This window comes from Lissotriton helveticus, chromosome 2_1 (genome assembly GCF_964261635.1).
Source record: "Lissotriton helveticus chromosome 2_1, aLisHel1.1, whole genome shotgun sequence".
NCBI classification, from domain to species: domain Eukaryota; kingdom Metazoa; phylum Chordata; class Amphibia; order Caudata; family Salamandridae; genus Lissotriton; species Lissotriton helveticus.
Genome location: NC_136059.1, coordinates 1,658,391,241 through 1,658,417,182, shown reverse-complemented (window position 1 = coordinate 1,658,417,182; position 25,942 = coordinate 1,658,391,241). Strand labels below are relative to the sequence as shown.

The following is a 25,942-nucleotide window of genomic DNA, read 5'->3' as shown; positions in this document are numbered from 1 at the left end:
TGTACCTAACCTAAGTCTAGTACGTGGGAAGAAGTAAGTATTGTCTTTTGCATAGGTTTAGTTTTGCCAAGAATCTACCAAAGGTTTCTCTAGGTTCTAACACAAACCAGACTAGGTAGGGGAGGGCCTGAGGGGAGAAGTGTTTAAAGACTTAACGGTACCTTGTCCCCCAACTAAGTAATACACAACACGAGAGGTACCAGAAGTCTATACGCGGGAGCCTATGAAGTACTCACTCTGTGAAAAGACAAAACCAACAGGTCAATGTACAAATTATCCACGATTGACATATAATACCAGGAGAAGAGAGAAAAACCTAGAGGGAAAGAAGAGCCCCAGAGGTCCTAGAAAAAATTCCCATCAGCCCGCTCAATAGCGGAATGTCGTCATCTGGGTAAAATGGTTGATAAAGGCAATGTCCATAATGCCCTTCCTTAGGAAGCACCCAAGGCTAGCATAACTTTGGACTATTGCGTTGACCCTCAACCAACAGAGACACGGACTGAAAAGGGTTAAATTGCAGTGCTCAAAAAGATGTGTGAAAAGGAAAAGAAACAAGGTTCATAATCCAAGTCTAGACTCATGATTAATAGCAATTCTTTGCATGCTATTTGCACTCTGCTTTTAACCATACCACCTTGATGGTCAGACCCAATAAAGTTTTTTATGACATCAAGGTAGGTATTTTTAATAACACTTGGATTATGAACCTTGTTTCTTTTCCTTTTCACACATCTTTTTGAGCACTGCAATTTAACCCTTTTCAGTCCGTGTCTCTGTTGGTTGAGGGTCAACGCAATAGTCCAAAGTTATGCTAGCCTTGGGTGCTTCCTAAGGAAGGGCATTATGGACATTGCCTTTATCAACCATTTTACCCAGATGACGACATTCCGCTATTGAGCGGGCTGATGGGAATTTTTTCTAGGACCTCTGGGGCTCTTCTTTCCCTCTAGGTTTTTCTCTCTTCTCCTGGTATTATATGTCAATCGTGGATAATTTGTACATTGACCTGTTGGTTTTGTCTTTTCACAGAGTGAGTACTTCATAGGCTCCCGCGTATAGACTTCTGGTACCTCTCGTGTTGTGTATTCTCTAGGTTCTAATCAGCTCCATACCTTATTAGAATGAAGGAGGTCTGGTATCTCTGTCTCGGGACTCGATTTCCCAACACCCTGCTAGGGGAGCCGGAAACACTGGAGCTGGATTCTTGGCAGAGAAGGGCAGCTTCCTGATCAGTGCATCAGCTGGAGAGTCGGCTTCCTTCGGCACTTGCTGTAGCGAGCTGCGTCGGGCAAGTAGGTCTTCGAACTGCTCCGAAACACCGTATCTTGCCATAGCAAGTGAAGGTATATTTATACCTTGAAGGTGTTAAGGAATGCCATAGTTTGACGTAAAGTCGGGCATATGAACATCATGAATGAACCCCTGGGGAATCGTTGTTCATTGTAAAGTAACTGAGTTCTTGGAGAAATCAATATTCAAGCAAGGGGAAGTCCCTAACGAATTAAGCTGGTTTTCCAAGAAATCGTTGTGACGTTTTGTGAACGGACGGAAGTTGCCATGCCTGTATTTGGGTAGCCTGGGCTATGCCTAAATAAGGGCTTGATTTCTTATGCCTATATAAGGGCAACGAGAATTGTACCTGTATAAGGACATGAATCGGGAAAATTCAATCAGAGCCTAAAACGCCAAACAACAAGACAGGCTGTGAAAGTCATGGGAGTTAGTTTATGCCATGGGCTCTTCATAGAAGGCAGGCGGGAGAGTTGTAGTGGGGAACCTTCCACGGAGAGACGCAGTGAGATGAAATAATGATCCATCCAGAGCATCGGAAGGGGAGGATTAGCCTCCAAAGACTCTAGGTTCATAAATACGGGGTCAAGAAGGTGACCAGCTACATGGGTTGGCCCCTCGATCAGCTGCAACCAAAGAGTCAAAACTACCTGACCTCAAATTTCAAGATGGCCCTAACAAGAGGGTCCAGGACTTACAATAACACACCGGTGCAGATAGCTAGACATATCAAAACAGTCCATTAGTGAATAAATTTAAACAGAATAGTTTTTCATTTTTATTTTTATATTCTCAACAGACATTTTATCAAATTTTAATAGATTAAATACATAGCGCAAATAATGCTCAACAACAGATTATTATAGTTACCATGTCCCACATTTCACATTCACATTACACAATCATACTGTCATACATTCCAGATTCAGCAATTCATCATACGACACAACAACCTATCATCACATTAACAAGTACATAAAGATGGGACAACTGCCACATGATGGTTGGATGACAAGCTCTCAGAAAATCATCCACAGAGAACCGATGGAAAATAAAACGTCCTGCCTCAGCTGACATGCGGCCATATCTCCCAAGAAGCGGATGGTCTCCTGTGACTCTTTGCAGTCTAAATGTAAGTTAAGGTCTCTGAAAATGCTAAAATTGGCAGTCTCTAATGTTAGAGTAGCAACGGTATTGGCTAGAGGTTCCTGGAATGCTTTTGAGACGCCCGGTGGGTGGTATATAAGCAACCCAGATAGTGTGAAATTATGTGTCAGTGCAATCTTAAAAAGAGCGCTTTCACAGTCAGGGATATTCTGAGGAATAATGATACAGGAGCACCCTGACTTGAGTATGATAGGAAGCCCCCCCTTCCGACTGCTCTATTCTGGGATTACATTGAATGCCCTGCAGGTGTGGCCTGGGCTGGGATGGGATGGCCACCGAGTCAGTAGTGATTCCATAAGAAATAGGATGTCCGGTGCTGTTTCTTGTATGAGATCTGATACCTCTGTGTGGCGTTTTACAAGAGATCTACATATAAGGCTGCTGATGACAAAGCTTTTCGACCTAGGGGTCGTAGGCTGCAATCAGGAGCAGGTACCTGCCCCAAAGCTGCAGATGTTGAACTGGGGGGTCAGGATTCCAGGTATATTTCCCGCAGGTGGTAGTAGATTGAAGAGCAAGCAATACTTCTCTTGTGTACCTTTGCCTGTGGGACACCCCGGAACCAGGGCTCCTGGCATCTAGCGATGTCCAGGCGTGGACGGGCGCAGACGGGCTGACTTTGGCGCGCCAGGGTTGTGCCCGCTGCGCACATCTGCTGCACGTCGGCACCATTCCTGATTTAAATATCAGCAGGGAGGTGCTCTGCCTATAGACTAGACCGTCTTTCTTCCCAAAATTGCACCTGGTAATGGCAACCAGGAAGTGAGAGAACCAGAGGCCAGGCTCTCCCTCCACACAATCAGCACAAGTGCTGCGGTGGACCGTGGAGAGCAGCAATGAAACAGCAGCTTGGTGAACTAGCGAGCTGTGGCAATTAATAGAAGCATTCTGGAAAGTTCTGCAGGTTAGTTTAAAAGCGTTTAAAAATGTTGTGCAATTAAGCTGTAGAACAAATAAAAACGATTTCCCCAGGAAACTTATAAATAGCTTTATGTAGCACACATACAGTATGGACAAAGTGCAGTTGTATCCTACTGCCTACCTCTAAGTGCTCACTCTTATAAATATGGTAATATTGTGTTATACCCAATTGGCGTATTTAATTTACCTGTAAGACCCTAGTAAAGTTCACTGCATGTGCCCAAGACAGGTAAATTAAATTATACTAGTGGACCTGCAGCACTACTTGTGCTACTCACTTAAGTAGCCTTTTAACCAAGTCAAAGGCCTGCCACTGCAGAGCTTGTTTGTGCAGTTTACACTGCCATTTCGACCTGACAAAATAAAACTTTTGCCAGGTCCAAACCTTCCGTTTTCATGTATATAAGTTACCCATAAGGTAGGCCCTTGACAACCCGGGGGCAGAGTGCAATGTATTTATGAAGCAGGCAATGTACTTTTACGTTTTGCAAGTCCTGGTAGAGGAAAACTCTCAAATTCGTTTTTAATGTGTGCAAGGCCTATCTCGCACATAGGATAACATTGGGATTACCTTATTATATTTTATAAATGTACTTTCCAGTTGTGAAGAGATAGACTTTTCAAGTTTGGTGTCTCCGGAATCATAATTTAAAATCCTAACTTATGGTGGAGTTACATTTTGAATTGCAAATCTGAAAAGGCCACTTTCAGCAGCAGGATAAGATAAAAGGTACCCCATTAGTGGAACAATTTGCTACATCCAACCACCCAGTATAGAGCCTCAAATGATTTGTATTAGAAAAGGTCACCATTAATCCCAGGGAAGGGGATATTACTAATTTCCTTAATATGTACGAGAGTAAGTGGATACACCTCCTTGACACAGTTTCAAAAGGACTTAATGAGTTCGAGGAAATTGCCAGACAGGCTGCTCTGTTGAGTAATTGTTAAGCTTACCTTTAACCCATTAGCATGATATACTCATGACATTATGACTGCGTGTAACATGGGTTTTTGAACCAACTGACAATCCCTCCCATATTGGTCCAACTGTGCATCTGTTTTACTTGTGTTATGGTGAGATTAACAATTATGACTGTATACACTCAAGGAGGTGAAAATGTTGTCAGGGCAATGGCAATTGCTAAGTTATATACAACTCCTTGATTAATTTTAATATTGCCAATGACATTGCTTGAAATGTTATGTTTCTGGTGCATAAACTACTTTGATTTGTAATGCCTAGTATAGGCCTGATTTACATTTAGGCAGGCGGGTTACTCCGTCACAACTGTGACAGATTTCCCTCTGCCGAAATCTAAATCTCATAATCCATACTAATATTATAAAGAGAGAGCCCAAACCTTTGAGGCGGGTAATCTCAGTAACCACAGCACCAATCACAACACCCAATACAGCGTTGGAAAGGGCAGTTGGAGCAGAAGGACATAGGGTATGCAGACGGATAAAATAATTTATAAAAAAAATTGCAAAAAACTACATCATCCAGAAGGCCGAGGGCCAAAATAACATCAAACAGGAAATGATGTAATAATGTGACTCACTATATTGAGACTGAGAGCCTGGAGCCAAATTGATCGTGAACAAGGGATATGCTATCCCGAAACTCGTAGATTTGTGCCTGCCTGCTTGAGAAACTCCATGCTGTGAGGATTAAATAAAAAAGCACATAAGTGAAGAAAAGCGCAAGTTCGTCCCGTTTTTCTCCCAGCTGGGGAAATTGGTTGTGGATTTAAATGCGGCGTGGTTCTGCCGTGGGGATTTACGAACCGGCGAGAGAGCGCTGCAAATTCCGGCGAAAAGGAACCGAGGGGTATCAATATATATATATATATATATATATATATATAGCCATACTAATATAATAAAGCGAGAGCCCAAACCGTTGAGGCGGGTAAGCTCCGGAACCACAGTGCCAACCGGAACACCGCATACAGATTCGGAACGGCGTGTATAAGCACTGCAGATGGACATAGGCTATACACCAGCCCAACATATACATTACAAGGGAAAAAGACCATTAGGGACGAAGTAGTCAGTTGTGGGCATTGTGCTGTAAAGCGAAAGTAGTCAGTTGTGGGCGTGGGCGTAGTGCTGTACAGCGATGGGCGTGTGCTTGAAGTGGGCGTGTCGTGCGGGGGGATAGCGTTCTGGGGTGTTTGACGTAGACGCACTGTGTGGCGTCTAAGTGCACTACGCCATGCTTGTGGAGTGCGTATTGTGCATGACAGGACCGTTTAAGGGCATCGGTGGGAGCGGACACACACGTTCGCCTCCTGCGGCAAGGACACAAAACTGCAGAGCACACGCTCACCTTCAGCGCCTTCAGTGCAAACGCGCAAACGATTGACGGATTCTGAGGGCCCACACAGACGGAACTTCTGCACATTCATCTGCAGGTGCAGAGGTGCTTGAGCATCACTGGGGCGCTATTAAAAGTGTCACGGACTGTTGGTGACACACGCACAGCATCGAGTGACCGCTGTTGGACACTGTGAGGCCAAGGGGCAAAACTGCATCCACACGCGCTAAACGTTGGCGCTGCAGAGGCACCTATCACTGTGGCGCTACCCCACACTGGCTGGACAAGCGGAGGCACATGTTCGGCTGCAATGGACACATAGCGTTATACAGGTAATAAAGAACTTTCTAGACTTTCATTTTCATCCCCGGACAACGTCGGGCGGGCCGCTAGTATCATATATGATTCATATTTCGGTGGACGGGATATCTGTCACCGTTGTGACAGAGTATCCCATCCACTGCAATATAAATTAGGCCTATGTGTTTGACCACCCTACGAGGTGACAGAGATGTTAGGGCATCAGTAATTGCTAAGTATGTATCACCCCTTAATTAACTCGTAATACTGCCATGTTAAAGGAATCATCGCTTGTTTCAAAACTTGTTTCACATTTGTAGTTCTCGCCTATTATGTGGCTTGCATTTGATTCTTATAAGCCTTTACATATTTTCCAGGCCTGAAAAAGCCTCTACATATAAGACGTTGACTACGACTAATTCAATTGTTTTATTGTTATTGATTTTAGCGCGGCTCCACATTTCGTTCATTTGACCCATATGAGCCTTTTTGTTATTTGTAGGCCTGCCACAGCCTCCAGATACATGGCGCTGAGCAAATCTATTTGTTTAGAATATTAGTATAATTTTAGCAGGGCACCGTATTTTATTTACCCGTACTCCACTGACAAGAGTGGTGCGATCAAGGGCTGACGGTCGCAGCTCCATAACACTAGACCGCTCAGCAAGCGGGTGGCCACATTTGCAGTAGGCAACAGTGCCGACACACTGGCATGCATGCTAGCGTCATGCCTGGTGTGCCTTTGTTAGATTTGAAATGTAATTCCTGTAACACATGTGATTACCATGCTCTATTTCTACGTTTGAACCCTTGTTCTTCTTAAGTTAGCATGCATGGCTCCATCTTTATCGGCGCCATGTTGCTTCATAGCCAAGATCGAGTGTCTGTTTCTGTAATGCTTGTTTCTGCGAGAAGGCCACCCCACCCCTCTAACTTGTATCCCTCAAGGTTGGAGCTTTGCTGTCCTAACGAATGTACTGTTCATTGTTATATGTTTTTTTGCCAGTAGATATGCTCGTTCTCACAGCTTTACATGGTAGAGAGCTGCTGTATGGCCTTGAGACTAAGATAGAGTGTTCCTTGCACAGTGGCACAGCCCATCTTATGTGCCTCCTGTTGTTCACTGTGGACTGAGCTGGAAAGTTCAAGTTTGGGCGGGTTTCTAGAGGTGTAAAATTGTATAACTGATGTGACCATGAGGAGGGAGACCAGAACCCTCGGCAGTCCTCTCCGGAGACTGATCAGATTGGGCTCCGCTGCAGCGTATATGTACTAAACTAATTGGTTTGTATTCTCTACGGTCTGACCGACTCTTCATTATTTGGGGAGGCATGTAGGTGGTCGTGAGTGACCCGAGTGACCCCTTTTCTGGCCTCTTCCTTTATTTGGCGCCCAAACAGGAACTCCATCGGGTGTCCCTTCCTCACCCGTAACCAGGTGTAAGGATGACAGGGTTACGTCTGGTCAGATGGGCAGATCAGGGTCCCCTTCATGATAGAGCTTCGCACTTGCAGCTGCCCACCTGTCTGTTTGGGCGGCGCCTCGTCCAGTGCTTATCCAGCTGGGGTTCTCAAAGGCAAAAGCCTTGGAACAGGCTGTTTGGTCGGGAAGAGTCGGCAGTGGAGAATAATCTTGTTCGACCTGTGTGCACCAGGTGAGTTTTTCTTGATTTTCTTTTGGTATGTACGGCGCTGTACTGAAGAAGTTTGGATGTGGTCTAGAGATTCTTTTTCTTTGTTTTGTTTGCATTATTGGTAGGTCTGCGGACCGTCTTGAAGACACGTGGTGTCTGTGTGGGTTCTTGGTCAGGTGATTGGGCGTTTTGCTTTTCTTTTTCTTGGAGAACGCCTGAGATTGGATTAATGTTCGGGACTCGCGAGGTGGAGTCTACTTTGAGACATTGGTGCGGTTTGGTACTTGATTTTTGTGTTTTGGGATTGCTTACTGGATGAAAAGTAGTGAATTCACTCTCTGCACTTATAGGAGATGCCTTGCTTTACGAGGTTTGTTGGTCTGGGTGCTGATGTTGTTCCGCCGATGCTCGGTTGGAGGAAAAGCAACCCGCACCTCCGGAAGGCATTCCGAATTTTGATATGTATGTGAAACATGGCCTTGGCCCTATTATGTTTAGTACACTGTTGGCACAAGTATACTAGGGACAACGCTGTGTTATCGCGGTTTTTAACTGGTCCAGTTGACAAACAACATTTGTATTTCCTGCAGGACAATTTGTTTGGAAAGAGAAGTAGGCAGTCAATGTTCGGTAACCTCCAGGGATGGCAAAAGGAAGCTAAGCAGAGAAGGATGAGAGCGGGGAAGGAGGCTCGGAGAAGAACGACGCAGACAGTAACGCAAACGTAGCATGTGAGAGGGAGAAGATAGAGAAGAGTATAGAATGTGCTGTTCGAAAATTTAGCTTGCAATGCGATAAGTCTTATGCCACATGGGAAGAGGGTGATCCTTTCATGCAGGATCTGTTGGATGTTCGACACCCTCCCCCATATGCCCCGCAAACGGTAAGTATGCTGGTTGTACCTGTGTCATCAGCTGTCCCTGGTAACTCTGCCCCTAATATATCTGTTTCCCATCCTTCCTCTTCCCCTTCAGTGACCGGGACAACAGGAGTGCTGGCTCAATCTGCTGTTTCTGTCACCCCGGAGTCTGTTCTATCTCTTTTGCATTCACTTCTCCCACCGACATTGATGTCCCCAGTTCCTGCCATGACAGCAAACGCACCCCTCCTGTTTCCACCCTTGCAGTATGTGGGAATGCCACTGAAAGGTGAAAGTGCGGAGACTCTAGAGGCTGCCAAAGAATGGATGAGGAGAGTGTTGATGAAATCTGATGTGGAGGATGCAGAGAAAAAGATGGTGGTTTGTCAGGCCTCTCAGTTGGCTCGGAATCCTATTTACAGTGTGGAGGACATGTGGAGTGTATTGAAAGAGTACAAGACGTTTGTGTACCAGCATGCCCTTAAGCATATGTCGGCCACTTTGATTGGGTTATGGGCGCAGTGTTTTAATGATGTTGCCCCTCAAATTATCTATGACATTGGGGATAATGTGTATGAGGCCGGGATGGCTCATAAGGATGTCTTTTGCAGTGTTGCCACGTTAATTGGTTAACGAAGCAGGTTAATCCAAAGGAGTCCGATTGCAGTGTCCCAGTTTCCTATGAGAGAGGTACATCCCATTTACAACCAGAGTTATGAAATTCACAAAATGAGGTTATTAGACAGTGAGTGGAAGGCCGTTTTCAGGAACAGTGGGTATACCCCTTGAAAAAGGAGTGAGGTTTTATCTCTTAAGAACCAGTTACCGGATCCTCGAAAGAATCCGACTGCTTCTTACAAAGAATTGATGGAGGTTTTGTCCTCGTCAGTGATAATACTGGCTGATACAGAAATGTTTTTTGGTTTTCTGGTGCCGGTCGATATCTAGCGGCAGGTGCACATGCAGGATCATGTAGTAGAGTGGGTGACAAACCTAGAGCCCAGATACTAGCGTTGCTGGGTCGGATTATCACGTAAATGCACTCCTTGATTCCACCGAGGGGAGTGGATTGGGATAAATTGACTGCCTGCCGCCAGAAGAGGGATGAAAGTGTGTCTGATTTTTTCACTAGGTTCAAAGGGGTGTTCTTGGACTTTAGTGGGCAGTATTTGTCAATGGAGGGAGGTATTCGACTATTTGTTAACTGATTTAATACAAACCTGCTTCCGGAGATCGCGACCCGGTTGCAGACTTCAGAAAGCATTGGACTACCTCCTCTCCATCAGTTATTTTGGGCATGGCTCAGTATTATGAGCACAGGGAGAACGAAGAGAAAGAGAGGCTGGAGAAGAAAAATAAAGATTTGAAAACGAAGGTGTTGATGCAGCTGGTGTCCCGAGGCAGTAGTAGAGGTAAAGGTATTGGTCTGGCTTGGCAGCTGCCCGCACCAGCCAGAGTACTGCACCCATGGGACCCAATCAATGTGCATATTGCAAAGAGGAGGGGCTTTGGCACAGCGAGTGCCCTGCGTTGTTACAGAGAGTTGAGGCTCAAAGAGTGCGGGCTCATGGGGAAGAGGCAGAGGAACAAATGGATATGGGAGGAGCGGGAGGGTGAGGAGCACACAGGGCGGTTGGTGCAGAACTATTTCAATGATTCAAGGGAGCCACGGCTAGGACAGGGTAGGGGATCAGTCCAGATACCTGTTGACCAGTGCGGACCCTATGTCACCGCTGATCTACAGGGCTCAACAAAACAATTCTTGGTGGATACAGGTGCAATGAGTAGCTCTATTTCTCATTCACTGGTCTCTGAGACAGCTCTGTCTGACCACAATAATGTGTTGGTAGACTTCTCAGGCGTACCAGTTGTGAGCCCCATCTCCGAGCCTCTGGCTTTGACTATTGGTCCTTTTACTTTAGTCTCACCTTTCCTATTGACATCGAATTGTGGAGAAAATTTGATGTGGTTAGATCTATTGAAGAAGTTGCATGCAACAATTTCGCGCTCCCCAGATGGCGTCTATATGATGATTGGACCAAGTGTAGTGGCTTCTAAGCAGTGCTTGTGCAAAGACAAGCCTATTCCTGCTGAATTTAGGGAGGTGCCAATGACATTATGGCTATGAGTGACACAGATGTAGGACTGTTTAAGATACCTCCAGTTTCCATTAAGATCAAGGATAAGGCTGTTCTCCCTCTCCTGTCCCAGTATAATATACCACAGGCGCTGCTCAAGATTGTGCAGGATTTGATTGCGTCTGGTGTGGTTGAGGAAACAAGTGCTAATGTTTGCAATAGCCCTATTCTTCCGATTCTGAAAAGGCCACCCTCTAGTTACCCAGATGACCACCCTAATGTTTATCGTTTTGTGATCGATTTGCATGCTGTGAACAAGATAGTGGTTCCCCAGTTCCCTGTCGTTCCTGACATTACTGCCCTCTTGGCAATGATTCCCCCCACTGCTACCTATTTCTCTATCATTGACTTAAAGAATGCTTTCTTTAGTATTCCCATACACCCAGATAGCAGATATATATTTTTTTTCCTTGGCTGGTAAAAGCTTTAGATTCTGTCGAGCCCCTCAGGATTATACTGAAAGCCTTAGTATATATAGCCAAGCCCTTAAAGCCCATCTGGACTCCCTCACCTTTCCCTCTGGTAATTTTTTGCTCCAATATGTGGACGGCCTCCTCATTGCTTCCGACACGGAAGAAGGATGCAAACAGAGTACAGTTAAATTGTGGCACCATTTGGTACATCATGGACATAAAGTGTTCCTTTCTAAATTTCAGTATTTTCGACATGAGGTCAACTATTTGGGTCACCTACTGTTGAATGAGGGAAGAAGACTAACACCTGAGCGTGTGGCTACTATAACTAAGTTTCTAAGTAACTAAGACCCAACGCATGGATACGTGCTTTTATAGGTATTACTTTGTACTGTCGCCACTGGATCCATAATTTTGCTTTACTAACAAAACCTTTATTGCAATTAACCACTAAAGATGTGCATGCACCCCTGCCCTGGATGCATGATTGTCAGCATGCTTTTGAGTAGTTGAAGATAGCGCTTTGCTCTGCACCTGTGCTTGGCACTCCGGACTACCGGCAGCCGTTCATGCTGTACATACACGAAATGGCTGGCGGCGCACTTTCTGTCTTAACACAGACCTTTGGAGGTAAGCAAAGGCTGTGTGCCTACTTCTCTGCCCTGCTTGATAATGTCACTAGAGCCCTCTCGAGCTGTCTGAGAGCAGCCGCAGCAGGGTCCATTTCTATTCGGCACGGCTCGTCCTTGATACTGATCTCACAGTCATGGTCCCGCATGCTGTGGACATACTTTTGAACAGAACAAAGACACATCACCTTACAGGCGTATGTCTGGCTGTCTATGAGCTGACCCTGTTTGCACCACACATCACCATAAAAAGGTGTGCTACTCTGAACCCAGCCACATTACTACCCCTCCTTTCTGAGAGTGAGGAGGAGGATGTGCATGATTGCATCTTCTGAGAGACAAAGGAATGGGTAGACTTGAGTGATGTTCCCTTATCTGAGCCCCAAGGGGAGCTATATGTTGATGGCTCCTGTTTCAAGCAACTAGATGGCCCCACAATGGCAGCTTATGTTATTACCACATTATGCACTGTAGTTGAATCGTCCCGGGTTCCCTACCAATCAGCACAAGCTTCAGAGCTTGTGGCTCTTTTTTACGTGCCTGTGAGTTAAGCGAGGGACTGGCTGTCAATATATATACTGACAGCCAGTACGCATTTGTCATGGGCGACTATGGGCAGGAAGAGGGTTCTTGACCTCGCATTGCATGAAGATCCAGCATGGCCCCCTGATACATAGGTTCTTGTCAGCCTTGACACTCCCTAAGAAACTAGCAATAGTGAAGTGCAGTGCTCACAAGGCAATAATAGATGATGTTGGAAGAGGGAATGTGTTTGCAGATCAGACAGAAAAGGAGACAGCTCAGACTAAAATGAAGAGAATGTTTGTAGTGGGCCACGCTTGGTGGGTGCCTGAGAATGGGATGTTTGAGGAGACCCTAGACAATGTGAAAGAGATTCAAAGTGAGGCGACAATTGAGGAGTGAGCAACATGGCAGGAAAGCACAGCTAATTTGTATGAGGATGGGTGTTGGACGGACGAATCTGAGAAGCAGAGACGGATGGTCCCAGACGTGTATGGTCACTATAGCACATGGACTGGCACACATTAGTATGAAAGGAATTTGCAAACTGCTAGAACCCATAAGACGAAATGGTAACATTCCCAAGGTTGCAGCACACCTGGTTAAATATTGCATGGTTTGCTTGATTCATAATCCCGGAAAGGGTACTCCCACTCTTGTTGGCAGTTTTGCACCTTCTTCCTTCCCTTTCAAGGTTCTCCAGATGGACTACATCAAGATGGGAAGGGTGAACAACTTGAAGTATGTACTAGTGGTTGTTTGTGCATTCAGTAAATGGGTTGAGGCTTATCCCACTAAAGAGAACACCGCCATGGCAACGGCGAAGGTACTCTTGAAAGAGTTCTTCCCACGCTTTGGGATGCCCCGTTTGACCTGGAGTGATAACGGCAGCCATTTTAATGCCAAAGTCATCCAGTTGGAGTGCGATGGGTTGACATCAGACAGAAGTTTCATGCAGTGAACCACCCCCAGTTAGCAGGACTGGTTGAGAAATATAACGACATTCTCAAGTTGAAAATGGCTAAGATCAAAGAGAGTACAGGATTGAAGTGGCCCAATGCTCTGCCCCTAGCACTGATGTCCATGAGACTCACAGCGCACTCTAGAACAGGTTTGTCCCCTTATGAGGTCGTGTTTGACCGCCCAGCGAATGTTTGGGGCGTCTTGCAACCTCGGAAATTTTCAAACATATATTACCCCTTGTTGATTGATTACCTTTATGAGTTGACTGAAAATGTGTGTTCTGTTTACCAACAGGTTGCAGAGGCCCTGCAACAGCACCCAGAGATTCCTGGTCACGATATCCAGCCCAGGGACTGGGTCCTGATTCATAATTTTCAGAGGAGCAGCTTGGAGCCACCCTGGAAGGGACCTCTGCAGGTCCTTTTAGCTATTTGGACTGCCATGAAGGTTGACGGTTGAAAAAACTTGATTCACACCCACTGCATACAGGTGCCCCTGCCGCTGCCCTATGATCAGCGGGCAGCGGATGGGATAGGGGACTGTGAAGGAGAACAAGTGCCACGATTTATTCCCTTTTCGGATGCTCGGATCACGTGGGCACCATCGGGTGAGGCAAGTGATGCCGTGCTGACTAAAGCGGTGCCACCTGAAATTAAGGCCATCCAGGAGTCTCAGCCTGGAGGTCCACCTTTGATTGAGACATGCCGACCATCTGCTAATTCACCTGAGTCTGCCCATGTGCCTTCTAGTCCCCTTGAATGTGAGCCCTTCTTTTCCGACCCTACTGTGCCTGGAGTGTTGAGATATAATTTTGCGTCCCCGCAAAAGGAATATTGCACCAGAGGGTCAGTTAGGTTAGTAGGGAAGAACTACATTGCTGAAGAATAGAGTGTGTACTGTACTTGTAGTACAAATCCTAGTTTAGGGATTGAATAATTGCTGCGGTACTTGAACATTCATCAACCAGGGCTGAGAGGACTGAGTATTTGAGGAGAAGGTGTTCTGCCCTGCTATGTGGGATCCAGGCAAGAGCTATTTAAATAGCTCCAACGCTGGTGCTCAAAAGCACCAACAATAAATAGACAATATATAAATTTGATTTTCCTTTTTCTGTTTTTTTTATTCCAGCTTGGCTCCAAGTGTAATACTTTTCTGTTGTGTCTGTGTATGCATAGATGATACATGTATTCTTTTGGGCGCCCGAATCAGGAGGAGGAGCAGCCCTTAGATGCTCTGCGTCCTGAGCAAACTGGGCCTGTCTGGTCCACCTGGTCTTTTAGAAGTAAAGGTGTGTTTGTGCTCATCATTTTGATCTCCCTGATACTGGTACTCGGGGTGACCTATTACCTTGAAGAGAAATACCCTGCACGTGTTTGGATGGGCACTACTCCTATACCCCCCCGAACATATCTTCGTCACCCTGGCCCCTCACAAGGAGGAGCATAGAAAGTTTTCATTAAAACATTGCACCAGACTCATGCTGCTTATAACACAACAAAGTGTTGGGTGTGTGGTCTATTGCCTTCAGTAACACATAAAAATTTGAATTTATAATCCATGTCCTTGTTATATGTTAATAGTTATGAAGGGTGGTTTGCCTTTTTGAGCATGATCCAAAATTTCCCCCAGATTGATATATTGGAACGAAAAAGTAGTAGTTCTCTTACCTCGACACAGGATGTGGGCTCTCAGCATTGAGTTTTCCCCGCTGCCCCCGCAGGCCAAGAGCCGTTTGGTAGGTTATTTTTAAGTACTTGCATGCAGGCATGTATGGGGGTAAAAGGAGAGAACTGGTCTCAGGTGGAGAGGGATAATATCCAACAATTTAATTAGTCTGAAATGTCACAGAGGACAAACCCATACGACTGTCAGTGATGGATGCTATGGCTCCTTTCTGTGTCCAGGGGACAGGAGATATAGAGGTGGGGGAGAGCAGGTGTAATACTACTTACAACTTGAGGGTTATGAGAAGTCCACCCCTGATTCTACCACATAATGTTTATTTTTTTTGTGGCCACCATGGTTATGTTTGGCTTCCCAAAGTGTGGTCAGGGAGATGTTTTCTTTCCTATCTTTTACCACTGGTGTATGTAGCTCCTCCTAACTTCCTTCCCCTTTCATTAAGTAGAAGAGCCAGCATGCACTCCGCTGTCGTCTCAACTCTAATGAACGGCCAGAGCGTGCATCAGCTGCATTCAAGTTGCGGAACTCAGCCACTTTAAGTGAGTTTCCCTGCCCGTTTCAATTCATTCATTGGGGATTAGGGATCAGAAGCAAATAGATTCTTCACACATATACTCACCATTGTCCTTTGTAATTTTTGCAGCCCATTCCAGGCACAATTTTCAGGAAGGGTTCTGTCATGATTTATTGGGTACGTTTCCACTACCTGATTTAAATAGACAATTAATTTGTTTACAAATAATCCACCAGTTTCTTGGGGAATATAGTATAATATATTTTGTTCCCCTTTTAGTCAATTCCTCCAAACCTATCTTTCTGGAGGGCTCTTATCAGTCGTGTGCAACCAACATTAATGCTCAGTGGTAATTTGTTTTTATTACTCTCACCTTGCCTTTGTCCCACCAACCTTTAACAATTGATCTAATAAGGCCAATTATTTCACACACAGATATTGATAGCACAAGTAGGGCTGCCATCCTTACCACCCCCATAAATCCCTGTCGAAAGGTGTTATCTTGTGCAATTTAAGGTAAGCATTTGTATGATTCTCAGCAAGCCTTTCTTGTTTTTACTTATGCCGAACCCAGTTATAATCTACTTCTACCTCACCATAGAGGTTGCTCTCTCCCTCCCCCATGTCCTGATGAAGACCCTCCTTGATGGTTTTAAGCAACCTCGCTATTCATAGGGTCGAATCGTTGACACTCTTTAAATGGCGCAATCTTATTCCCCTCTGAGACTTCTAAGGAACTCTTCTAGTTGCCCCTGGCATATTAGATCATATTTCTGTTGTCACACTGCTAACAGGCAGCTTAGCGCGAAAAGGTCTTTCATTTTCTCTGTATTTTTTCCTTCAGTCACCTTCATTGTTTCACATGTCCCTCTGCACAAGAACTTTTGTCACACCTTTGCACAGAGAGGAGCAACCAATCAATGATATGTACATAGATTGCTCAATGTACTTTGAACTGAATAAATGCTGTGAGAAGTAATGTTCATTCAGGTTATATGTCTTATTTATTTATTTCTGTTTGCTTGAAAAGTTATTGAATTAGGCTCTTATGGTTTCTCAAAGAAATATAGGTCCTCCTACAAAATTGTGGTTAGTAACGACAGGGCTTTCTTTTTTGCATCAACTTTTAGAAAGTCAACATTTTCGTACTTTAGCCATTTGATGCCTGCTGCCTGTATCTGATCATGTCTGGGATGGGTGACAGGCTGTCCAAGGAGCCACACACAATGGGAGCTGATGTGTGGCTGATGGGCCATCCTGAGAGGATGAGAGGGAGGAGCTGCACCCAGCCTCACTTACACTTGAATGGGCTGCATCCTGTCCCCACACAAAGGATTGCGTACCTCTCCCCTGTAGTGAGTCTAGAGCCAGAGCAGCAAGGGAGAAGAGCTTTGCACTTCAAAGGCATTTCTTTGAAGTCTACCCCACTTCAGAGGCACAGCTGGATATGAGTACTGGACCTCTGACACAACCACTTCAGTACACTACTGGACCTATGAAGAAGGACTACTGTGCTGCTACAAATACACATGTTATGTTATGGACCCAATGCATTTGCCTTTGGAACCTCCCCTGCGCGACGCTCCTACCAGTGCAAGGTATTCGCATGCCTGATGATAGCCGACTTGACGACGAACCTCTCAATCACAGCTCACCGTTCATCAGCGTAGAATCATCGCCGCTGCTGGGTGGATCAGAACCAGTGCATGCCCCCCCTCGCTATGTGCATTAGGACCGGCAAAATTCCGCCACTGTATGGATCGCACCAACGCATCTGCGATGTCGACGCAACCAGGATTAAGGTACTTTTGTTCAGCGGGCTTTACTTGGTCCCTGTATCCAGCCTGTGCTCCATCGCGATTTGCCTGAATTTTTTGCTTATTCTTGGTCCAGTGCAACCAGTTATCTCAAATAAGCGCTTATTGCTTAAAAGTGCTATTTTACAGTTTATTCTTTACAAATGCATATCTCAAATACTGCCTTTTAGATTTTTGTCGTTTTGGTCTTATTTCATTTATTAAATCAAGGTTTTTGTTCTAACCTGGTGTTGAATCTCTCTGTGTGGTGTTTTTACTGTTGCACTCTTTGAAGTGTTGTGCAAATAATTTACACATTGCCTCTAAGTTAAGCATGGCTGCTCTGCACCAGGCTGACAGAGGATGAGTGCAGGTTAATTTAGGGTTTACCTGTTTCCCACTCTGACTATGATTATGGTTGCTGCTTGACTAGGGCTCATACTACAGTCAATCTACAACCCAATTTCTAATACAGCTCAAGGGATGGGACTTGGCGAAAGTGATGGGATACTGTCCCAGATACAAAGAGCAGAGGCTGAGAAGGACTGATCCGTCCGTTTGTAGAATTTCAGAATCTCTAGCTTAAGGGTCTCTTTGCTCCAGGCTGGGTGTTTGCCACTGACAATGTGAATCTTTTGTTATAATTATACTGGTGATGGAGCAAGGTTTGACATATACTGAAACTTGCTTGTACTCAGCCCTCTCTAAATAACCTGTAATATATTGAGCAACATGTTTTGTTTACTAATATTTGCACTACACAACCGTTCTAGTATCTAGGGGAAGCTTGCCTATGTGCTTTTACTAATAGTAACTCGAATGCATTAAAATGGCCGCCGAAAACGCGGAAACCTTCTGCGCATGCGTCTGTCATATCTACATGGCTTGACGTACCCTTTGCTTGGTGAGAAATCTTTGCTTCTGCGCACTAGTGCCAGAAATGGCTGCTTTAAATTTCACATGCTATCGCTTATGCTGCAGCTTGTACTAAACTTGTTCATTCTGCTTAACTATTAATGCACACGTTAAAATAGAGTAATGGAGTTAGAGTAGAGATAAGTGGTATCCAGTGCATTCATTTATTTTGTATTCTAATATGTTTCTTTTTGACTTTGCTACTAGCTCGTACTTTGGGCATGAATACTATCACATCTTCCATCTTGGACGATGCCGCGCACGCACACTCTGTCTCTGAAATTGCTGAAGCATTGGCATTGAACCTCGGCCAAGAAGCATTTTACCCACGATGTCTATGAGAAAATGCCCTTCTGACCTCAGGAGGAAATTAAGCTATATATAGCAAACTTGTTGAACAGTATTGTTGGGCGGAATAAAGTCATTGGAATTAAATTGTGGGTGGGGATTCAATCAATATGAACTGAATTGAAATTACATCATCTTAGTATGGTGTGATGACCTCTCCTCGTCTTTCCAACCAATCACTGAAGGGGAACACATAGATTTGCAACTTTTAGGGGTGGTACATTGCCCTTGAAATGGTATAACTAAGGTAGGTTTAGATAGAGAAATTGTCTGACTTGTCCGAATAGCTGACCTGTCACTTACCCAACGCACTCAATAGGTGATCGAGAAGCAGAGGGGCTGGAGGAGCACTCTGTCAGAAGAATCGATTACCCAATCCGGGTTCTATTTGGCTTTTCTTAGAGAGGGGGGTGTGATGCTGGTGTTGCACTTAGCTGAAGACACCTGTCCTGATCTGCACCTGTCTCGTCCCGGGGGCACCTGATTAGTCAGGAGCCTGGTCCTGGTCTTTTAACCCCAGCCCATGGCCAGGATTGGTCATTGCACCACTCTAGGTAAATATAATCCATGTGGTATGTCCTTGTACTATTTCCCTTTCTCACCCTTCCCAGGTACCAATGTCTAAAGGTGTTACTGTGATTTCTTACAAACTTTATGTCCTACTGGTTATATTCTTGCTTGTAAAACTTATGGTCACGAGATTGTGGCCCTTTTCATTTTGACTCAGAAAATCTCTCATAGATAAAGGTTTTAAAACTTTTGCCGAATCTGTGGTTATTATAAGAAAGGTAAATATGTTTAAATATTGCCTGTTTATTCTAACTCCCAATGATTCGCAGGACTTATAATAAGGTGACGAGGATTGGTAAATCATGGTTTACAGGTATAAGACCTAAACTGACCTCTGGGCAAACTGATAGGGTGACTAAATTAATAATTAGTTAGGCAGGACTGCTAGTTCAAAGTGTGAATGTTATATGGGCCCTAGGTGAGTATGGTAAAACTGAGCTAGTAGGTCCCTGCGCGCTCTATCAGTACTCTTTTCTTGGTAGCAGAGCTATGGTTAGGGATTAGTTAAAAATAGGTAGTTAGTTATGTATTGACTATTATTTATTGATTATGGATTGTTTATTGATTTAATGTGCTAACCAAACTGCTTGTATTGTTAAATGTTGTCTGGAATATCCCGGGATAAAGAAAGCAGTTGGTAAATAGAAGCCACACTGCAGTGAGGTTACTTGCCTTGAGGAATAGGTGCGTAAAGTTAGGTAAAACTTGAAGCACTAGTTAGGGTTTATTTTTTCCTAGAATAAATGTGATTGGTAGAAAGAAGTTCGCTGGTGAAACTTTGGTCTTATATCACCTAGAAAGGGTAATTCTGAAGGAGTAGCAGGTTCTTTTTGCTTAAGTGAAGAGTAAACAGAAGGTTGTTTTACTCGCAGTGTATGTAAAGTAGGTGGAACTCGGTTTACTCGTTGTGAATGAAATTATCTTTCCTTTGAATTTAGTCAATCAGGCACAGAAGCGAATGTTTCATGTTGTTAATTAATGAAATGTGTAATTGAATTTTGAAAAGAAATTGAATTATTATATTACCTTGCAAAGGAGGGAGTCAGTCGCGGGTGCTGCACTGACGTAATAGAAAGCCACGCTGGGATAGGTAGAAACAGCAGGTGTGTAGCCGTGAGAAAATTATAAAGGAGGGGTGAGTGCAGAGAGTGAGATTTCACGTCACAGAAAAGCCACGTAATTATTGGTTAACGCTGCTTGTAAGTCTAAAACTCATTGGTCATTAAAATAAAGAGACACGCTGGTATTGGAAAAATATTTCTGCAAAGTAAACAAACTGAATTAATTGAAGTTATTGACATTTCGTACAAAATTAAATAGCGGGATATGTGGCATTTCGATCCAGCATTCATAGGAAATCGTCCTGATAGAAAATATTTAGGATTTGCGAGAGGACAACAAATTAGAGGAAGACTTTATATCATGTATGGAGAAAAGAGAAAGATGTTGCTTTTCAAAAGAATAAAGAATTATTTCAAAAATTAAAACTAGAGAAGGGATTATTATTCCACCACCTAATACGCCCGCATCATACATGATGGTAGAAAGGGGCTATCACACATGTGTGTGGTTTGAAAACTGGATAGAGTACACGAAGGACGACGGTATTTTGGCATTTCCAGAACATGGTACCTTCAATGGTAGAACTTTGTACAATTTAAGAAATCGTATGAATAAGTTAGATCCCAGACCAAGATTAACGCAATATGAAGCTCTAGAAGAGTTGGAGACAGAGGCGTTTGAGCCAGACAGGTCCTGAAGTGACAGAAATTGGAGTAAATTTTATCCCAGATTTCCAAAAGAGACAAAAGATAAGCAAATGAAAAAGTGGAGTCAGGCCATGCTAGTGGAAGGATAATATCCTGTTTTTACCACAGGAGAACCATCAGGAAATAAAGGTATAGGGAAAAATGTAATGACTAGTGGTGATTCGGATGATGAATTATTAGATGACTTGTTGATGAAAAATCTGCCACCTTATTGAGAAGAAACTCAGAGAGTTACTCTTAGTGCTCCGTTTTTACATCCACCTTTAGTCTCACAGGTTATACATGAAGCCTCATTAGAAAAGGTACTTCAGGAGAGAGAAAAGGAAGCTTTAAATAAACAGCGTAGTGAATTAATTCAGAAAATCTCCCGATTAAATACAAGTCCAGAAGCTCTGACAATACCTTTAACAATAGGTCCCATAGTTCCTTTATATGGAGACAAGCAAGTTAATCCTAAAACCCCTGTTCTTACTACACCCATAGTTTAGCCAAGAAAAGAAACCCTAATAGTTGATGATCAAGCAAGTGAGTGTGAGTCTGTAATTTCCCTAATGGATTTACCTATACGAGAACCAGTAAGTGACTCGATCAAGAAAATTACACCCCCATGTTCAAAAGAGGTACAGATTGAGACATCCTCAGGAACAAGAAATGCAACTGGAGTAAGCCCAGAAGAATTAGATAGATGGACTCGAAACATGGAGAAGCCTAAATCACAGTCGACGGTATTGGACATATTCAAATTGAGGGTGGAATTAGAAGAAATGGTAGCAGGAAATGTGGGATTGGACAGACTGAACTCATTTGATAAAGACGAATTATTGTTTATATGCAGAAGTATTACTCGCAATACAAAAATATATTATGAGAAATTAACAAATTTGGCTTTGGAAATGGGAATTGACATTGGCAAATCGAAGTTGTTCCAGAAATCGTATAGGGTTGACTTTTCTGACAAAGATTTGGAAAACATGAAAATGTCAGGTCGTAAATTGCAGATAAAAGAATTGTTGTCATTGTTGCAAAAATGAGATGATCTAGACAAATGGAAAGTTAGATGGACAAAGAAAAAGGAAGAGGCATAGGCAAATAAAACGTCTGCTGAATATTTACTAAAAGAAGCAGAAAAAGTCGAAAGGTTGTGTCCGATGAGAGAAGTGCCAGGAGGAGGTTATGTACATGTCCCATGGTCCCAACAGAATATTTTATCATTTACTAATCATTTCCCAAAGCTCAGAGAATAACCTGTAGAATGGTACCGACAAGTTGAAAGGTTTGTGAAAGTGTCAAAAGTGCAGTTAAAAGACTTAGATGGATTATTTGACATTGTTGTTCCAGCTGATTTATGGTTCGAGTGTAAAATCACAGTAGATTGGCCAAATGATGAATACCCTAGAGATCCAAAGACAGGAGCCCCTTCCGGGGAAGTGATGAAGAAACACAATCAGGTGATAACTTACTTAAAAGGGAAAATTCCCCCAAAAGAAACTGATTGGACTAAAATAGACAGAACCACCCAAAATAAAGATGAGTCTGTACATGCATATTATGAACGCCTCTTGCAGGTGTTTAAACAGTACAGTGGTTTAGAAAACATTTATATGAAGGACATGACACATTTTATTCATCATTTTGTGTCTGAACTAAAACCTGAAATCTTCCAAACGATTAAAGAGCATAAACTGTGTTGGCAAGCAAAGCCTGTCGACGAAATTCTCAAGTATGCAAAATACTGTGAGGATGAAATTGATAATAAACTAAAGAAATTAGAAGAAAAGGTAATGTGGGCTCAAGTTATAATTGCAGAACAACAGGAACTTCAATTAAGTCAGCAAGCAAATAATCAGAAAAGAGGGGAAGTCCAGGTGAAGGAAGTGGGGGCAAACCCGGAGGGAAAATGAGTAAAGAAGAGGCAAAGAAGAAGTTTCCTTGTCCTGGGTGCGGAAAATTAGGGCATTGGAGAAACAAGTGTAAATTAATACAGAATAATAATGTCCAAACTCAAAATTTAAATCCACAGACGCAGAATGAGGTGTCAATGAGACAGCCACAACAGGTAATACAGAATCAATTGCCTCAAGCCCCTATGCCAGATTTTGTGTGTCAACCAAAATACAGTGTGGACACCGAATTTCGGGAGGGAAGTGGTAAGAAAAATACAGTAACACCACAGTTTTTTTTTACAGGACACATTTTTTGAGATGGAGGATGACACATACTGACGATGCCTGAGAGGAGGGGAAGAGAATTGTGTACTTGGCGCATCCTTACCGGTAGATCAGTCAGATCCTTACATTGAAGGGAAAGTGGAGGGATTATGTTACCTTTTTGTTGTACACTGGTGCTACCCGTTCTACTGTGAGAACAGCAGACATCCCAAACTTACCCCTCTCGGGAGAAGCGATCCAAGTAGTGGGCGTTTCTAATAAACAAATAAGGACCCCTGTCACAGAACCTATGGAACTTTGTATTGGTCACTACTGAGAAATGCACAAATTCATAGTGTGCGATTCTAGTCCTGTAAAGAATCAAAATAATTTGAAACATGAAACTACCCCAAACTCAGAAAGAAATCAGAATGTTGCTCTGAGTTGTAGTTACTGCAGGCAGTGGATTGTGGAAGTTGCAGTGCTTGCAAAGCCATTGATTCAAATGACAAAGAAACGAGCAAAAGATCCCATTGAGTGGGACGATGAAAGCATGACTGCCTTTTTCAAAATTGCGTAACAGTTTATGTGAAGCTCCAGCATTAGGGATGCTTGACTATTCAAAAGAGTTTGCACTATTTTGTCACACGAGAGATAATTGTGCACTTTCAGTCTTAACCCAGACTCATGGGTTAATGCAACGACCTGTGGCATATTTTCTGCAACATTGGACCCAGTAGCATCTGCACTGCCTGGTTGTCTAAAAGCAGTAGCTGCAACATGCATGAGTCTTGAGCAAAGTGAATCTATTGTCATGGGACATCCTGTAACAGTGTATGTTCCACATTCAGCTGTGATTCTGCTAACCAGAACACATACTCAGCACCTAACACCTAGTCGAATGACTAAGTATGAAAGATTTATCCTTGGTTCAGAGAATGTGACAATAGTGAGATGCACTATTCTAAATCCAGCAATCTTATTGCCAAATGCTCACTTTGAGGAAGTCAGAGAGGAAGTTGAACATGACTATATAGACTTAACTGAATTCAGTACTAAACCTCGCGCAGACATACAGAAAGAACCTTTAAAAGACCCAGAACATTAGTTATTTGTAGGTGGCTCGTGTATGCGTCATGAGGAAGGAGGGCTAAGCGCTGCTTTTGCTGTATGCACACTATCAAATATAGTCGAAGGATCCTATTTACCAGGAGTCAAGTCTGCACAAGTAGCCAAATGGATTGCTTTAATAAAAGCGTGCAAAATTGGGAAAAATTGGAGAGTAACCATTTACACTGATAGCCGGTATGGTTACGGGGTTGTGCCTGACTTTGGCCAGTTATGGATGCAAAGGGAGTTCATGACTTCTTCAGGAACTCCTATCAAAAATGGACAATATGTGAAAGAATTACTTGAAGCAATTGAATTACCTAAAGAATTGGCCATGGTCATATGTGCTGCTCACCAATCTGGAACTGACAGAGTGACAGCTGGTAATCATTATGCTGACCAAGTGGCTCAACATTGTGCCAAATATAAAATGGCAATAAACAAGAAAATTGAAGCATGTGGAAACAGCTGCCAACTTATGCTATTGAGTGGTGTGAATACATGGGAAGAAGTGAGAGATTTACAAGGTGAGGCAGAGCCCAAATAAAAGGAAGACTGGCAGAAAATAGGGTGTCAGGTGAGACCTGAAGATGGCATAATAGTCTACCTAGAAAGGAGACCAGTGTTACCTGACTGTATGCTTGCACCAATGGCTCGAATGTACCATGGGGACACACACATAGGGAGAGATGCTATGGTGAGACTGTTTAGAAGGGACTGGTTCAATGCAAAGTTCAGGAACATAGCTGAGAGTCTTTGCCAGAGATGCCTTACATGTCAACGATTAAACCCTGGTAAGAAAACTGTAGTGTGCCCGGGGAAAATTGGGAAAGCAGAAGGCCCTTTTATTAGACTACAAATTGATTTCATTCAGTTACCTGCTTGTCGAGAATTAAAATATGTTTTGGTCATTGACTGCCTGTTTTCTAAATGGGTGGAAGCATACCCTATCCACAGGAACGATAGCATAACAGTAGCCAAAAATTTCTTAAGAGAACTCTTCCCAAGGTTCGGTTTTCCAGTAACGATTGAGTCAGACTGAGGAAGGCACTTTAATAATGAAATTATAAGTCTAATCTGTGAAGCATTCGAAGTTGAGCAAACATTGCACTGTGCATATCGCCCAGAGGCTTCTGGAGTGGTAGAACATGTGAGTGGCACGATTAAAGCAAGATTGGGAAAGATGTGTGAATCTACCCAATTGGAGTGGCCGGATGCTTTACCTCTTGTCCTGATGGGACTCAGAAGCATTCCAGACAAGAAAACAGGCTTGAGTCCCCATGAGATACTCATGGCAAGGACAATGAGGCAAGCATGTGTGCCAGGACATCAGCTGTTAACTATATCTGATGATTTAGTGTTGGAGTACTTAAAAGAGTTGGCTGACCAAGTGCGTTCTATCTCTCACCATGTTGGGGAAGACGTAGAAGCCAGACATTTAACTCCAGCACATGATTTGAACCCTAGAGATTGGGTTGTGATAAAGAATCACACTTGGGAATCTTGCCTAGCACCAAGGTGGGGAGAGCAACAACAAGTGATATTGGTTACCACCACAGCTGTTAAGTGCAAGGGAATCCCCAACTGGATCCATGCAAGCCACACCAAAAGGATACCAGAACCTGGCGAAGTTGAGGCTGAAGGTTGTGCAGCTGAAGGGTCTCAAGAAGTTGATCCTGAAGTAGTTGACAAAGAGCAAACGAGCACCAGTCAGGATGAATGGATCCCAGTGGTTGACATACCTGAAATCAGAGTGAGAACTCGAAGCCAAACATATTTAGATAGCCAGACTGATAGTGAGGACGAGATAGGCATAGAAGAACGTACTCAGATTACAGAAATCCAAGCTAATGGTAATCATGAGGAGGACCAGATAAGGAAAGAGCAATATACTCAGACCAACAAAACACCTACCAGAACTCCATTGTC

General features: G+C 43.6%; 1 protein-coding gene across 1 annotated transcript in view; it reads left to right on the top strand.

The window, feature by feature from the left end:
• Window positions 1-25,942, top strand: part of LOC144819146 (uncharacterized) — a 61,926-nt gene that overhangs the window by 9,168 nt on the left and 26,816 nt on the right. The window contains exon 2 of the mRNA XM_078677126.1: window positions 13,651-13,921. Within this exon, the coding sequence (XP_078533252.1) occupies window positions 13,651-13,921 (271 nt within the window). The remainder of the gene's footprint in view (window positions 1-13,650; window positions 13,922-25,942) is intronic.